Below are 16,005 nucleotides of genomic sequence, written 5' to 3'. Positions count from 1 at the left end.
AAAACGCTTTAATAAGAAGCGTTTAAATAATAATGCACTAAAAAGTAGAATACAAATTATTTTCTTTAAATATATTATAATACAGCACTATTTAAATAACTATGAAGAAAAGCGTGGGTCGCTATAATATGTATTGAATACTTTTACGAGAATTTTAGAAGAGATCCACGCCTTTCTTTATACACTGCTATTTAAATAACTGTAAAGAAAAGTGTGGGTCGCTTCTTAAATTTGAGTAAAGTCATTCAATATTTAATATAGTTACCCACGCTTTTCATTACAGTTATTTAAATAGTAGTGTATTATTATATATTTATATAAAATCTTTTATTATCCCTTTTTAGTACATTAAAAGCTTGTTGTTAAAACGGTTTTATGCACTTTTTTTACACTCAGTTAGCCGTAAGTCTTGATAATAATAAAACCTAAAATAACTCAAGTCAGGCTTATTTGCAAGCCCTGCTAGGGGGGGATACCTTAAAATCTATCTACCCTTCCCTAGGCTTATCTATTACTACTGTCCGGTCAGTGCAAGCCCAGCTAAACCCAGGCTGGTTAATAACCTAACCTTAGTCTAAATTAAAAACAAAAAAACTTTTAACAATTTAATAAAATTTATTGCATGGAACCAAAATTATATAAATAAAAAATAGACTAACAAAATAGAACTTTAACGTAACAAAACACTGTAACAAAACAAACTTTTTACAGCAAAGAAAACATTACGTTTGACCATTTGCTGGTGTTGCACCGACTTATGATGTCTAGGATAGTCCAGGCCCTGACACACAGAAACCTCCCTTTATCCATTCTCGACATCCAAAAGTCCACACCAAACAAAACACTACGTAAAACCACTATGTACAATACGTTACGTACAATACATTACGTAGAAAACAATACGTACACAACAAACTTTTTACACCAAACAAAACAATTCATATATAACAAAACACCCAGCCAAGTTGCCCAAGCAACCTCACTGGAAGGGGGGGGAGGGCAGAGAAAAAGAAAAGGAAAACATAAGAAAAGTGCATGGTAATGGCAGATATATACATAAATATATACACAAGTTCAAAATGCTACCTACTACTTCTATCTAGCTAAAGCCTCGAGTAAAACTAATCCTTACTATACAATTCTAAAAGCAATTCTCAAAAACAACTAACCACTGTCTAAAGAAGAACTAGCAACTTAAAAATAACGTGTAAACAAATTCATTGTAGAACCAATCTTTCCTACACAAGGAAGCCCGAAGCCATTGGTCTACATAAACAATATCCATATTGATAACATTAAAGTTAACACACTCCGCTAGGGCCTCAATGAAGGCAGACACCAAGCAAGCGATACTCAACATGACGTTGCACAAAACAGCACACACATTAGTTTTAAACAACCTAAAACTCGAGGCAACTAAAATATGCTAATCTAATTACTGTCTAAAACAACCGACTATTGACTAAGCCAATCCTAGTCAATAACACATCATAAAACAATCAGGTAAATGCACACACGCATTCACACTAGTTTAGGAAACACTCCTAAACACACTGACCTAAACCACGTGGTCCGAAACACACGCCACGGGTTTAGAAAACACAATAATACATTTTAAAAAATAACAAAATAACACACCACGTGCATACCAGACATGCCGATGTTCACTACCTCGTTTTAGACGAAAATGAAAGAAAACGAGAAACATCGGCAGTCGCATTCATACAAAGCACATAAAGATAAAGTATAAAAAAACAAATACCTCCACGCGTGCGGTGCGCCACGCGCCCACACAGAAACCTGACCCGACCTGCATCTCGCCGCGGGTCAAAAAAAGGAAGAAAATCGTCCAACCGGTCAATTTATACTGACCGCTTCGGACGGAAGGGGACCCCGTGGCTGTTCCCCATTGGACCACCACGCACTCACAGATTCGCAACAAATAAAATAATACAAAATAAATAATCCATTCACCCGCTCACATATTTAAATGTATTCGCTAGCTAGTTATTCTTATAGCACAGATGATTATACATGACGGGTAACCAATAGACAGAGCTTTTCTAATAGAAGAGGCCCTCCAGAAGGTGAGCCACTTTATGCAGATGTACCACACCCCCCAATCCAAACACCACCGCCTCCAGGTCTGTCTTGGGCGCCCTCTCTTCAGCTTTTCCTGGGATTTCCCATGTTTACAACACACTTCTGCCGTCAAATCCTAATTACACTATTTGGCTGTTTTCTATATCGACCCATTGGAGGTTATTTACTTTGTTATATACGTTGTTGAGAAATTAAATATTTTAAATGGTGTACCCCAAATTGTAGATTGTACTTTTTAAATACTTGTTAGTATAAAATTGTTTATTTTTTAATTCTTTGATGTTAGTAACGTGTGCTTAAAAATTAAACTCTTTTATTTTAAAAAAAAACAGTGTTTCTTTCACTAACTTATACTGTGTGTTTTTATCTATTTAAAAAATATTTTTAAAAATTTTCTTGTTATTGTCAAAATAATTTTCTTCTAAAACGCGATAGCAATAGCCACATTTCTCTCAAAGTAGACGAAGAACATGACCAGACTTGGTCTAAAATTTGGCCCAGAATAGTGAATCTTGTCACAGAGGCCAATTTGTTGGTGGCCAGCCTAGTGCATGACAGAGACCTATGGGAATAGGCAAACTACAGGACAGATACATTTTGGGAATTGACTAACTACATGACAGAGACATTTTGGGAACTGACTAACTACATGAATGAAACCTTTGGGAATTGGTAACTACATGATTGAAACCTATGGAAACTGGCTAACTACATGATTAAAATCTTTGGGAACTGGCTAACTATATGTCAGAGACCATCTTTGCTTGTTACATCCACATGTTTACTGGTTAGATCAATACCATAATTTAGCATAATTTAGTACAGCATCATAGATAATCAATATAAAGTATTCATCATTTCGCATTATAACATTGGCGTCTTTCACCTACAACGCACCCATTCGTATTTGTACACCCCATCAACAATAGTATTCATTCATAAACAGCCACGCCCATAAATCAGTAGCTTCATGTTGCATACTTAATCACTTACTAGATAACAATTAACCATTAGTATTGACATCAGGTGCATTTCGCAGGCGGTGGATTAAAAAAAAATGAATATACCACATTATTTTGTTTTTTTTTCCTACTATTACAACCACAGAAAGCACATTGATAGAAGTAATCACAAATCTGCTAGAAAAATTCGAAGAATGAAAACTTTCTGTTCAATGACATACAATGAACAGATCCTTGGTTTGTGCCGCACAGAGTTTCTTCCAGGCATCTCTTGGGGGGGGGGGGGGGTCAGGCCCCGAAGAAAGTCTACCGCCCCCCTCCCCCGAACAAAATGGAATTTATTTAGAAAACATACTTTTACCAGTGTCCGCCCCCCCCCCCCCCATGAAAAAGGCCGACCGCCCCCCCTCCCCTAAAATATCAAGTGCCCCCCCCCCCCCCGGAGAAAAAAAGTCTGGAAGAAAAACTGGTGCCGCACCGGGTGACACCCGTCCTCGCTACGCCACTGATAAAAGTGATAAACTAATATCGTGTAAGATCTTCTATTTCCTTTAATGTGAGTAGATGTGATGTATTGAATAGACGTATGAACTGTACTTTTAATTTTATGACTACCTACCACCCTGGCCCACCAATTGAGCTACTAAATACAATTTAAGTTAACAAAATATATACCACTTTGCTGATTTATTTTCAGTTTCTTCCAGGCATCCCCCCCCCCCCCCCGAAGAAAGTCTACCCCCCCCCCCCCCCGCCTCGAACGATATGAAATTTATATAGAAAATATACACTTTTAACAGTGATACAATGTCCGCCCCCCCCCCCCCCAGAAGTAAGTATACCGCCCCCCCCCCCCCCGAAAATTTCAAGTGCCCCCCCAACCCGGAGTTAAAAGTCTGGAAGAAACACTGCTTAGTATTTAATTAACCCACTCAACTGGTGAATTAATGATTAATTAACCCACTCTACTAGTGAAGTAGTACATGAAAGGAGGACGACGGAATCGGATATTTGACAACTTTTTTTACGTAAGATCGGATTTTCCTGTTCCTTTGTCACATAACATTTAGAGACTAATAATAGAAAAAGCGGGCTTTTTGTGTCTGGAATATTTCAAGTTGTAGCCTAGGCTTTACATTTCATCCCTGCTCTTCTGCTCCATATTTGACGGTAAATGTAATTAAATGTAATTAACAATTAGTTAGAATTTACAACCGTTTTCTAGTGGAAGTAATTACAGATATTAGTAGATCGTACTGGTAGCATATTTTTTCTAAAGTTCAATTTCAACTTTAACATGACTTTAGTCGATAGTTAGCTGGGATATTTAATCTATTATCTTCTCATCAAAGAAATAATGACGTTTGGTTCAGTTTAGAAGTGTTTATTTAATTGCTGAGCTTTTGGAGAATTAAGTTTCATAACCACAGTCATAAGGTTTACAGATCTTATTTTACGGTTTTCTAAAAGGCATGAAAACCTTGGTAATGTTTTGAATTTATTTAACTTTATGAATATAATATAAAGCATGATTATGCAATACTAGTGTTATATATATATATATATATATATATATATATATATATATATATATATATATATATATATATATATATATATATATATATATATATAATATATATAACATATATATATATATATATATATATATATATATATATATATATATATATATATATATATATATATGGTAATCTATCGTTTTGGGTACGTAAAATCGCCCGCGGCTATTTATGTACGAAAACGTTACCTCATTGTCAAGGCTTTAATAGAAGTATTTTGTCATACTTTTGTGTCAAATATTATAGATAAATGAATAATAAACCTAAATCAATGGCCAAATATATCGATATAGGCCAGAAATTAACTTTAAACAGCAGTGTCTGAGAGCAAGATTTGCTATATATTATATAAACAGCAGCCATTTGTAAAATAGAGTGGCTTCCCCCTGAATCTGGCGCTAAAAGCTTATAAAAATAAAACTTAGACAAGATGGCTGCTATAGTAAATGAGCATGTTTGCATCTGTTGGAAACATTGCTAGTCTTCATTTATTACAGAAAAGTTTTAATTCAATTGTTTAAAAACAGGTACATAAATGAATCAAGGAAACATTTTTGAATTTTTTAAAACATAAATCCTCCTCAAAATGTGAAATAATTATTAAAATTTAAGGAGTCACCTGTTTTTCACATTACAAATCGCGGGCGATTTTACGTACCCAAAACGATAGATTACCATATATATATATATATATATATATATATATATATATATATATATATATATATATATTGGCCTACCCTTATATCAGCAGATAGTTACATATTCGGTAACAAACAGAATCTACTGATTTTTGATGATTTCGCTTGCCCCTACTAACAAGTAGAACGCAATCTATTTTGTTTAATATTATCTGGAATTGTTTTCCTTAGTATTAGGTAAAGTTGTATAAATTGTAATATGCAACCACGAACAGCAGTGATGTGTTGCTATAAAAACAATGTGATATAAAAACATGCATTTATCCTATATCGCTAGCATGATAAAAACTTATCGAAAAGAATATTTTGAGATGGATTCATATTTTCTATTATAGTTAAAAAATGTAAAATAAAATAACATAAAATTCTAAAAATGTAAAAAATAAGAAAATAAATAAATTATTGAATGAATTTTAAAAATAGTATTTTGTGTTTATCAGGTTAAAAATAAATAAATAATTCCAACTTTATGATCCTTTTGAAAATCTTTTTTTTAAATGTAATAAAAAGTGATCAACAAATTTAATATTGAGCCGGATTATTTTGATTGTCCTTTTGTTTCCAGTTAAAAATAACCTGGATAGCACTAGCAGTCGCTCATGGGTAACTGAGCAAAGGGAAATAACTCAATTAATATTTTTCACAAACTTGCATTGGCTTGGTTCTTTCCCCTTATGAAAATCGGGGTGGTCGGTAAATGTGTGGAATTATTTTGGTGGAAGTGGATATGATTTTTTGTGACGACAGTGGATGAAAGGAGTGTGGCTAAATAGCGTAACGTCATTTTTACAAGGCCATAAAACCTTTAATAAAAAACTATAAAGTACTATTACAAAACGCTGGTTATAATTTGACGTAAATAAAAATAATGCCTTTAGAATTCCTTTAAAGACTTACTACGTAAAAATTGTCTGCTCTTTAGTAGTCAGTCATGTCAGGGGTCGGCAACCTGCGGCTCGCGAGCCGCATGCGGCTCTTTTGATATCAAGATGCGGCTCTCCAGCTCCTTGAACAAATACTAATAATCTTAATAAAAAAATAGAATATTTGAAACAAAAATAATGTTTGTGGCTCTTTAAACCCAGAGAAATTTTGAAAATTGTAACTTTTGGCTCTTCCGCTTCAAAAGGTTGCCGACCCCTGAGTCATGTGACTGGTCAGAAAATCAAGTAATTGGAAACACGTGGAGATTTTTTTTTTAAACATAGTAACATAAAAATTGAGATGGGGGGGGGGGGGTACAATAGACATGAATTTGAAGAAGGCGTAATTCGCTAGTTAAAAATAAACCGGGAGTGATCTCCGCTAAACTTTCTCGAATATTCTTATATAAAACAACATGGCATGGGAACTCGGGATATAGACATGATTTTTAATCCATTTTAAATACTTAACCTTACATTAGAATAAAAATCTCGTGTAAAAAGAAGTGCATAACAAGTGAACGCCAAATAAATATGTGCATAATAGTGCGCAATATAATACTTTATAAATTTACATGCGTTTTTTTTTTAGAAATTGGAAATAGCGTAAATTACTACTTCCGCTCAACGGAAATTACTCAAAATTTGAAAGAATGTAGAGAATTAGATCATTTACTTACACGTGAAATTTTATTTATCTATCTGAAATAGTACTCAAGTTATAGGCTTTTGAAACATTCAAAGTAAAAAAGTACAACTTCCGGTTATCGGAAATCGCTCAAAAGTTGATACGGATCTACGATTTTGATAAAATACTTATATATAAAATTTCATCAACCTAGCTGTAACGGTACTCAAGTTATCGTGTTTACACACAGACACACACACACACACACACACACACACACATACGGACAAGATTGCAAAATTATGTTTTTCCGTATCAGTGAGGTGTAAAACGTCGAGATTTGTGAAAATTTCGGTTTTTTTTTTGCACGATTACAAGACTTTCTCTATACTTCTTATATACGAGAAAGTAAAAATATCTCAAGCTTTTATTTACTTCACAGATACCAAGATGAGTTCAATTGATGACGCAGATCATTCATCAGATGATGTGTCGGACTTACTTACTGGTATGCAGAGTTTCTTTCAGGCATCTTTTCTGGGGGGGGGGGGGGGCAAATTTTGAAAAGATCTTACATACAGATACATCATATAGTTTTATATATAGGTATACGTTTACATAAACTTAGACATGGGCATAGACAGACTTAGGCATGGACATGGACAAAGGGTACACAGGCATAGGCATATATGAATGCGTATGCGTACACTTCTATGTACACGTACACTCAAGCGCAGACACAGAATTAGTACATATAGATTTATAGATCTACATAAAATATTCTCTCAAGGGGATCTGTAAATTTATGTTTTTCTTTTCTCTAGTCTGTCACATTAGCTTTGATTGTTATCAAAATAGTTTGTTTTCACCTGTACAGGTACACATGAAGTACAAGAATGCCTTGAAGGTCAAAGTGAAGCAGATTTACACTCTCACATGGCTAACTGTAAGAAAAATCCTGGCCACTCTGAGTTTGTACCGATTAATAAGTTTACCATGCAACACATTCCTTCTGGGTACCAAGACAAGGAACTCTTTAATTTCATCCAAATTTTCGCTAAACGAACTGTCCAGATAGCCGTTAAGTTCACCAGTCCAGACAGACCAGAGTTTGTACCAGGAACCAAAAATCCATATCCTTGCTTCCACACCAGGGGAAAGAACTCACTGCATACTGGGACAGGAAGGGTGACGTGTGTGGACACGTACACACAGCTAACATGCAACAGAACTTGTCCATGTCCTGAATGTGAACACTCGGACACACCCAGTAAAAAATGGTGGAAAGTCTGTGTTCTGACCGCCAAACATGTGGTGTTTGATGACAGTGAGGCTAAACACACCAGCTGTCGTCTACATTTTGATGATGATACAAGTCCAGTGGTCAAATTTCATGCGTGGAAGGTGGATCAAACATCAACTGATAACGACAGGTCGATGTTGTTTTGTTTGACCCATGACTTTGATTTATTTAATAAGTTGTATGAGAGCTGGAAAAAGTGCGAACGTCGATGGAAAGAGCTTATGGGTAAATACGCCAGTTGTAGAAATAAGGACAAGGTGGCCATTATAGTCTCCCATCCTCATGGCTGTTCTAAGCAGGTCTCTGTAGGTCACTGGGTGGACAGGCAGGCTGAGCCAAAATATCACACCTGGTATAGGTATACAGCTTGCACCTGCCCAGGTAGCAGCGGAGCTTCAGTCTACAGAGTGGGCTATCCGCTGACAGAACATCCACACAGCAAGGCTAACAGCGCAGACGGGCTAAATCACAGTGGAAAGATTGTCCAAATAGAATTTTCAGATTATACTGAGAATTAAACACGAGTATAATCTTAAAATTCAATGGAAAAAACACTTTACTTTATAAATCTGTACCGAGTTCAGTGACAGTCTCAGAAATGTGTAGTGTTAGTATTTTCTTTTGTTCTTAATGGGAACTGGCTACATACATGACTTACACCTCTGGGAACTGGCTAACTACATGACTAAAATCTTTGGGAACTGGCTAAATACATGACTGAAATCTTTGGGAACTGGCTAACTACATGTCAGAGACCATCTTTGCTTGTTACATCCACATCTTTGCTGGTTCGATCAATACCATAATTTAGCATAATTTAGTACAGCATCATCTATAGTTAATTTAAAATATTCATCATTTCGCCTTATAACATTGGGGTCATTCACCTACAACGCACCCATTCGTATTTTTTGTACAACCCATCAACAGTTACATTCATTCATAAACAGCCACGCCCTTAAATCCATAGCTTCATGATGAATACTTAATCGGTAAAGTCGGTAAAGCTCATGGTTGCTAAACCGAAAAAGTCTCGAGTTCGAACCCTCGGGCAGATGGGGCTCGTTAGCTGGGGACAGCCACTCTTCTAGGAGAGACAACTCCAAAATTAAACAACTGCTGCCTTGTAGTTAGTTTGTTCTTGGTTGGACAAAGGCTATGGAAGCAAATCCAAAAAGAAAAGCAGGCTGAAATCGGAGTCAATGGCCTCAATGGCGCATAACCAGTTGACACGTAACGCTTAATTGTGTTGGAGGCGTGGTCGAGTCGGCAAAAAAAGCTCATGGTTGATAAATTCGAACTAAGTCTCGAGTTCAAACCCACTGGCAGATAAATCTCCGCCCCCTTCAACACTAATAATTAAGAACGAAGAAGAAGAAGAAAGACTTACTAGATAACAATTAACCATTAGTATTGACTTGACAACAGCAGTGTATGTGTTGATTTGAAAATTTATTTTTTAACTTAAGGGCCTGTAGTAGCATTCATTAAAATCCAAACAAAACTGAATGAACTATCATGTGTTGTTATTCTTTTGAAAGGGATTCTGCTAGCACTTGTTCTTTTTGTCATAACTCTTGTAAGCAGGGTTGTATTTTTTGCTGGCCACACATTTAGAAAAGTCAAGGTCACACTGACACGACTTCTTTCCACAGATGGTGTTTTGTCCTGGAATTTAAATTTAAAAAGATTTGTCTCTTCAAACTATGAAATAATATTTAAAAATTGTTAAACAACCATCACTCGTTTTTTACATAATGTTTTTTTATACTTAGAGAAAGTATTGTAATCGTGCAAAAAAAAAAAGAGATTTTTAGAAATCTCGACGTTTTACAACTCCCTGAGTCGGAAAAAAACATAGTTTTGCAATTTTGTCCGAATGTCTGTGTGTATGTGAACACGATAACTTGAGTACCGTTATAGCTAGGTGGATGAAATTTCATATATAAGTATTATATCAAATTTGTAGTTCTGTATCAACTTTTCAGCGATTTCCGATAGCCTGAAGTGGAACTCATTCTACGGTGAATTAAAAAATGAATATACCACATTACGTGTGGGTTTTTTTTATCCTACTATTACAACCACAGAAAGCACAAATCTGCTAGAAAAATTCCGAGAATGAAAACTTTCTGTTCAATGACATACAATGAACCGATCCTTGAATAAGGTCTTATTATCAAAAGATTTGATTTCAACTTATTTCGTGATATTAAAAATAACACGTAGATTTATAGTCTATAGTATTTCTCGATAACAAAAATTTGTTATAGTTCTGACTAAAGAGTGGCTGATTTGGGAAAAAAAACGGACCGATTTTAAAACATTAGCAGCATAGCAGGTTAATATTTCTCACTGATTTGTTTTAATCTTGTTTGTATTTGTATTTTTTGTAAACAATAATGTATCTATTATTTTATAATACGGTGGACAGTTTTCTACGTCTTAACTTCAAACTTTAATTTTCTTTAAATTTATTTAATATGTATGATGAATGGGTATGTTTGTGAAGGGATGAGTGTGTGTGTGGCGTGTGGGTGAGTGAATGTGTGTGTGGTTTTATTATAGCATCTATTATATTCTTTTTTTTATCTCATTTTGTATTATAACTATGTAACATTATTTCTTTATTCCACATTTTTAGTGCTATGTTACTGCTATGTGTTGTTTTTTTTTTAATGCTGTTATTGAATTGTTGTTTTATTTGTTTAAACGGCCATTGTGAAAAAAGGCCTTCATGCCTACAATTGTTACCGTTTTTTGAATAAATTTGAATTTGAATTTGATCTTCGACCACAGCTGATTTGATCATAGATGTGTTGTCCAGAATGGGCCTTTGATGCCGATACATACACATAGTTACTATGGTAACCACAGGACTAGTTAATTGTTAACGTTGCTCACCACATGTGCATGTCGTTCCACTGCAGGAAAAATCGTAGTTGGAGACGTGAGGAAAGCAGTAAGTTATATTGCCGTAGCACTGGTCGTGTATCTGGCAACACCTGGTATTTGACGAGATTTAAAACAGATGAAGTTAAAGGAGAGTGGGTTTTTTTTTTATTTAACGCCAATCAGTTTTCTGTATTAACCAACTTGGTTTACACATATTTCATACTAAATGTTTCAAATCATTATATGGGGTATATATATATATATATATATATATATATATATATATATATATATATATATATATATATATATATATATATATATATATATATGTTGGTGTGTGTGTGTAAACTTAGAGTGTGGATGTCTACATTTTTGTAATGATATGAGGTAATTTTTAAAATTCATGTGACATTTATGGACTATTTTATTTCAATTTGCTATTTCATTTTTTTATTTAATGTTTAAGGGGTTAGGCTCAGAAAGAAACGAACAAAAAATTCTTAATAAATAAGCCTTTTTTTTTACTTACTTGTGTGTATCTAAGTTAGGATACTTCTTGGAAAAAATTTCTGTATCTATGACTCTTCTTAACATATGGTTGCCATGGAAACGCCGGCCATATTGAAAAACTACCTTTTGTGGAGGTCTCAAGGATCACCATACCAAATTTTTAAACCATCGATACACACAAATAAATTAATAAGGCCTATTAATTAAGGAGTGTTTTTCGAGAGCTTTCCCACTTAACTTTTATTGCACAAAACTGCATAAAGCATTTATATGTAACTAGCTGCATACCCGTGCCTCGCCACGGTGAATCTTTTTTTTTAATTTAACAACTTTGGAACTAAACTAAACCAAACACAAAAACAAACACAAAAACAAGCGCAAATGAAAATACAAACGCAGGCGCAACATACAAATGCAAACACAAACGCAAGCACAAACGCAAACCCAAATGCAATCGCTAAAGGAAAAAAAACACAACGCAAACACAAACGCAAATACAAACGCAAAAGCAACACACTAAAGCAAACACAAAACAAAAACGCTTTATCAAATGGCTTGATCAAACAACCGGCCTTGTATTCCAACAAAAATGCTCTCACAAACGTCCTTGCAATTTGCCCATATCTTAATAGCAATATTAAGTGTGAGTTGATTTTTTTTTCATTACCTCCCCTGGCATAATTATTAAACATGTAGCCTGCTACTGTTATTAAAATGTATACATTTTTTAGGAATCTTTGAGGAAATATATTTGACATTGATCCGATTACTATGTAATATGTTTTAGCAATGTCGGTGTATTTAATATTTACCTTACGTTCTTTTGTTAACCAATGCAAAAGAGTAGAAACTTTGCCGAATATCAAGAAAACTCCATAACGTATAATAAGACAATGGGATGCAAGTAAATTCACGGCATGTGATGTTTACCTTTATGCTTCCAGAATCTATATATATATAAATCTCTTCTTGGAGACGCTAGAAAACAAGCTGTAAGCGCGCTCCCTATCACCCCACCCCTACATGGTCTGGTGAGCTGTAGTTCACGCTAAATATTTACATTAATCATAGAGACGGGTTTAGTGACGGCTATTAGGGGCAGATAATTTAGTTTGAAACGATTTTAAACTTAGGGGAGGTGACTAAGAGGAGGCTGCTTTCACGGGGGGAGTGGGTGTTGGGTAGGGGTTGGGGGAAAGGAGGGTGGGGGTAGTATCGTCCTTAACGATCTACTGATAGTGTTTTAAAGCAAATATTTTCAGTGGCAGCATTGGTACTGTCGAATTGACAAATTATGAATTACTGAAAAGTAGAAAATAAAACAACTAAATAGCGGCGTATGTTACGCCTCGGGTCGACTCGTCTATTATAGATGACCTCGCGGGAACGACCAGTTGTATTACACATTCGTGCCTTATGTCACGACGTAGCAAAACTTACTTGTCTACGTCATCTACAGGCGTTCCCGAGCCGCCAAGCCCACAATAACAGCCGTAGCCGTTGTAGTTGATCAGGGTTCCCAAGAGAGATAATTTGGTCATTGATGAAAGCATCATCCCCAGATTTAAAGCACTTCTTTTGTTGGTGTTAATCTCCTCGTTGGATGCACCTGGGCAGAACAAAAGGTCAAGCTAACCTAAGAAATAATTTAAATGTAGTGTAGTTTTCGTTTAGCTATGGACTTTAATCCCCAGGGAAGAAGGAAAGTGTGACGGCCTTAGGGATCGTTGAAAAGAACAGTAGAAGAAGACGCAAGGTCTGCCAGAGTTAATTTTTAGCTTAATTTTTATTTTATTTATTTTATTTCATTCTCTACTATTTTTTTTGGTATAAATATTGTTTTATTCTAATCATTTTATTTATTTTATTTTTATTTTATTTATTGTATTTATTTATTTCATGTATTCGTTTTTTTATTGTAGTAGGCCTAAATATTCGTTTAATTAATTTTACAAACTTTTATTTTAACTTGCTTTCTCTGTCTGTCGTTCGTCGTGCATCGTAATGGATCAGAAATGGCGAGCGAAATTTCGACTTCTTTTAAAAGAACAATTTCTTTTAAACTTGGCACGTGGGTCAGGATTCAATGACAACCCATGTGACATCAAATTTGATGCTTAGGCCCTAATTTGTTTATGAAGCAATTAATGTTTTCTATTTTTAAAAATTATTATTTTCCGCGCTTGTTTGTATTTATTTTGTGCGCAATTGTTTCTAGTAAAGCAAGTTTTGTATTTAAACATTGTAAGAATTGACAAGAAAATAAAAAGTTGACTAAAATCCTCCTAAATTCAATAAATATTTTGCTGTGAGATATTTTGCCTGAGATATTTTGTCTGAGATCATTTGTCCATGGTATCGTTTGTCCTGATATATTTTGTCCTGAGATCTTTTGTCCGTGAGATCATTTGTCCTGGGATCATTTGTCTGTGAGATATTTTATCTGAGATCGTTTGTCCTGGGATCATTTGTCTGTGAGATATTTTGTCTGAGATCATTTGTCCTGTCACCGTATACGTTTATGTATACATATAGGTATAGGTAAACGTAAACGTATAGGTATATGTATACGTATATGTATAAGTATTTGTTTATGTACCTTCCATGATTGGAGCATCTATTTGCTCCCCTGTTGTGTATACCACAAGGAGCAGGACGATTAGTTGCAGTGAGAAAGTCATCTTCTACCTAGTTAAACAACAAAAAAACGCTTTGTGATTAGGACTTAGAAAAAGCACACATGCATATACACAAACACAGGGACGGCACGGGACTAGGCGTAGGTGCAGGCACAGTTTTTCAAACAAACTTTGAAATTTAATTTAAAAAATGTAGGGTCAAATAATATTACTCACCCTCGTAAAAACAGTGGTGGGCCGTATTAGACGAAGTTTTCTTTCTCACGAAGATATTTGAATGAAAGTGGCATAGTGTCTGCTTCCATGGCCTTATGTAAGGTTTTGTACTGAGGCGAAAATGCATTGCATCAGTGCTCATTAATTCAATTGGCACCTTCTTCGCCACTTTCGAAACTCCCGCCATCATGCCTTATCTATCAATGTAAAAATCAACATACATCTACATAAAAATTACCACAACAAACTGAAGGCCACAATTTGAACAATATTGAATTGTTGTGTCATTTATTATCTGTTTGGAGATCTGATTCAGTGATAGGATAAACTCTAGAATTCAACTCAAGCAGCAACAACAGCTGTCTACATAGTACAAAGTGGTGAGACAGCAACATCCTGTCTACATAGTACAAAAGGGTGAGACAGCAACATCCTGTCTACATAGTACAAAGTGGTTAGACAGCAACATCCTGTCTACATAGTACAAAGTGGTGAGACAGCAACATCCTGTCTACATAGTACAAAGTGGTGAGACAGCAACATCCTGTCTACATAGTACAAAGTGGTTAGACAGCAACATCCTGTCTACATAGTACAAAGTGGTGAGACAGCAACATCCTGTCTACATAGTACAAAGTGGTTAGACAGCAACATCCTGTCTACATAGTACAAAGTGGTTAGACAGCAACATCCTGTCTACATAGTACAAAGTGGTGAGACAGCAACATCCTGTCTACATAGTACAAAGTGGTTAGACAGCAACATCCTGTCTACATAGTACAAAGTGGTTAGACAGCAACATCCTGTCTACATAGTACAAAGTGGTGAGACAGCAACATCCTGTCTACATAGTACAAAGTACAAAGAAAACTTATTCCTCTATATAGAGGCTCTAGTAAACAATTTTTTAGAGGTTCTAAATAACAATTTTCTGAGAACTTATTCCTCTATATATAGGCTCTAGTAAACAATTTTCATGGAACGTATTCCTCTATATAGATGTTTCAGTAAGCAATTTTAAGGAAACTGTGTCCTCTATATAGAGGATCAAGTAAACAATTTTCAGGAAAGTTCTTCGTCTTTATATCATAGAGGATCTAGTAAATAATTTTCAGGAATGTTCATTGTCTTTATATCTTAGAGGATCTAGTAAACAATTTTTAGGAAAGTTAATTGTCTATATATCTTAGAGAAGGTTTCTAGTCATCAATGTTCAGAGTACTTCATCCTCTATATCAGGAGTATTGAAAAGGACATAACAATATAAAATTAAAATAAATAAAAAGACTTTGTATATCTTTATTTCAAACAAATAAAGTCACATCATCTTATTATCTTGATATCACCCTCTTACACTGAAATTTACATTGGGATTTAATTATTTTTTTAAATGAAATGATGTATACACATTTTCAAACAGCCACTACTATTTGTATGCATAATGTTTATTTTTTACCTTAACTCAAATTGAAGTTTCACTAATTACCTACAGATATGTTCCCAAAGTGGGTGATATGCCACCTATATCCGGGTGCAGGG

The 16,005-nt window shown here is 34.9% G+C and overlaps 1 protein-coding gene across 1 annotated transcript; it reads right to left on the bottom strand.

Annotated features, from left to right (window-relative positions):
* Window positions 1-9,752: 9,752 nt before the first annotated feature.
* On the bottom strand, window positions 9,753-14,292 carry LOC131926919 (basic phospholipase A2 3-like). The gene is made up of 4 exons (XM_059282513.1): window positions 14,211-14,292; window positions 13,052-13,220; window positions 11,108-11,208; window positions 9,753-9,871 (listed from the first exon to the last, which is right to left on the bottom strand). Exons 1-4 carry the CDS (start codon window positions 14,290-14,292, stop codon window positions 9,753-9,755), a joined length of 471 nt encoding a protein of 156 aa, XP_059138496.1.
* Window positions 14,293-16,005: the final 1,713 nt, after the last annotated feature.

This window comes from Physella acuta, unplaced genomic scaffold (assembly GCF_028476545.2).
Source record: "Physella acuta isolate Inbredline_101_S28 unplaced genomic scaffold, ASM2847654v3 ptg001351l, whole genome shotgun sequence".
NCBI classification, from domain to species: Eukaryota; Metazoa; Mollusca; class Gastropoda; family Physidae; genus Physella; species Physella acuta.
This window is presented reverse-complemented; position numbering and strand designations above follow the sequence as displayed.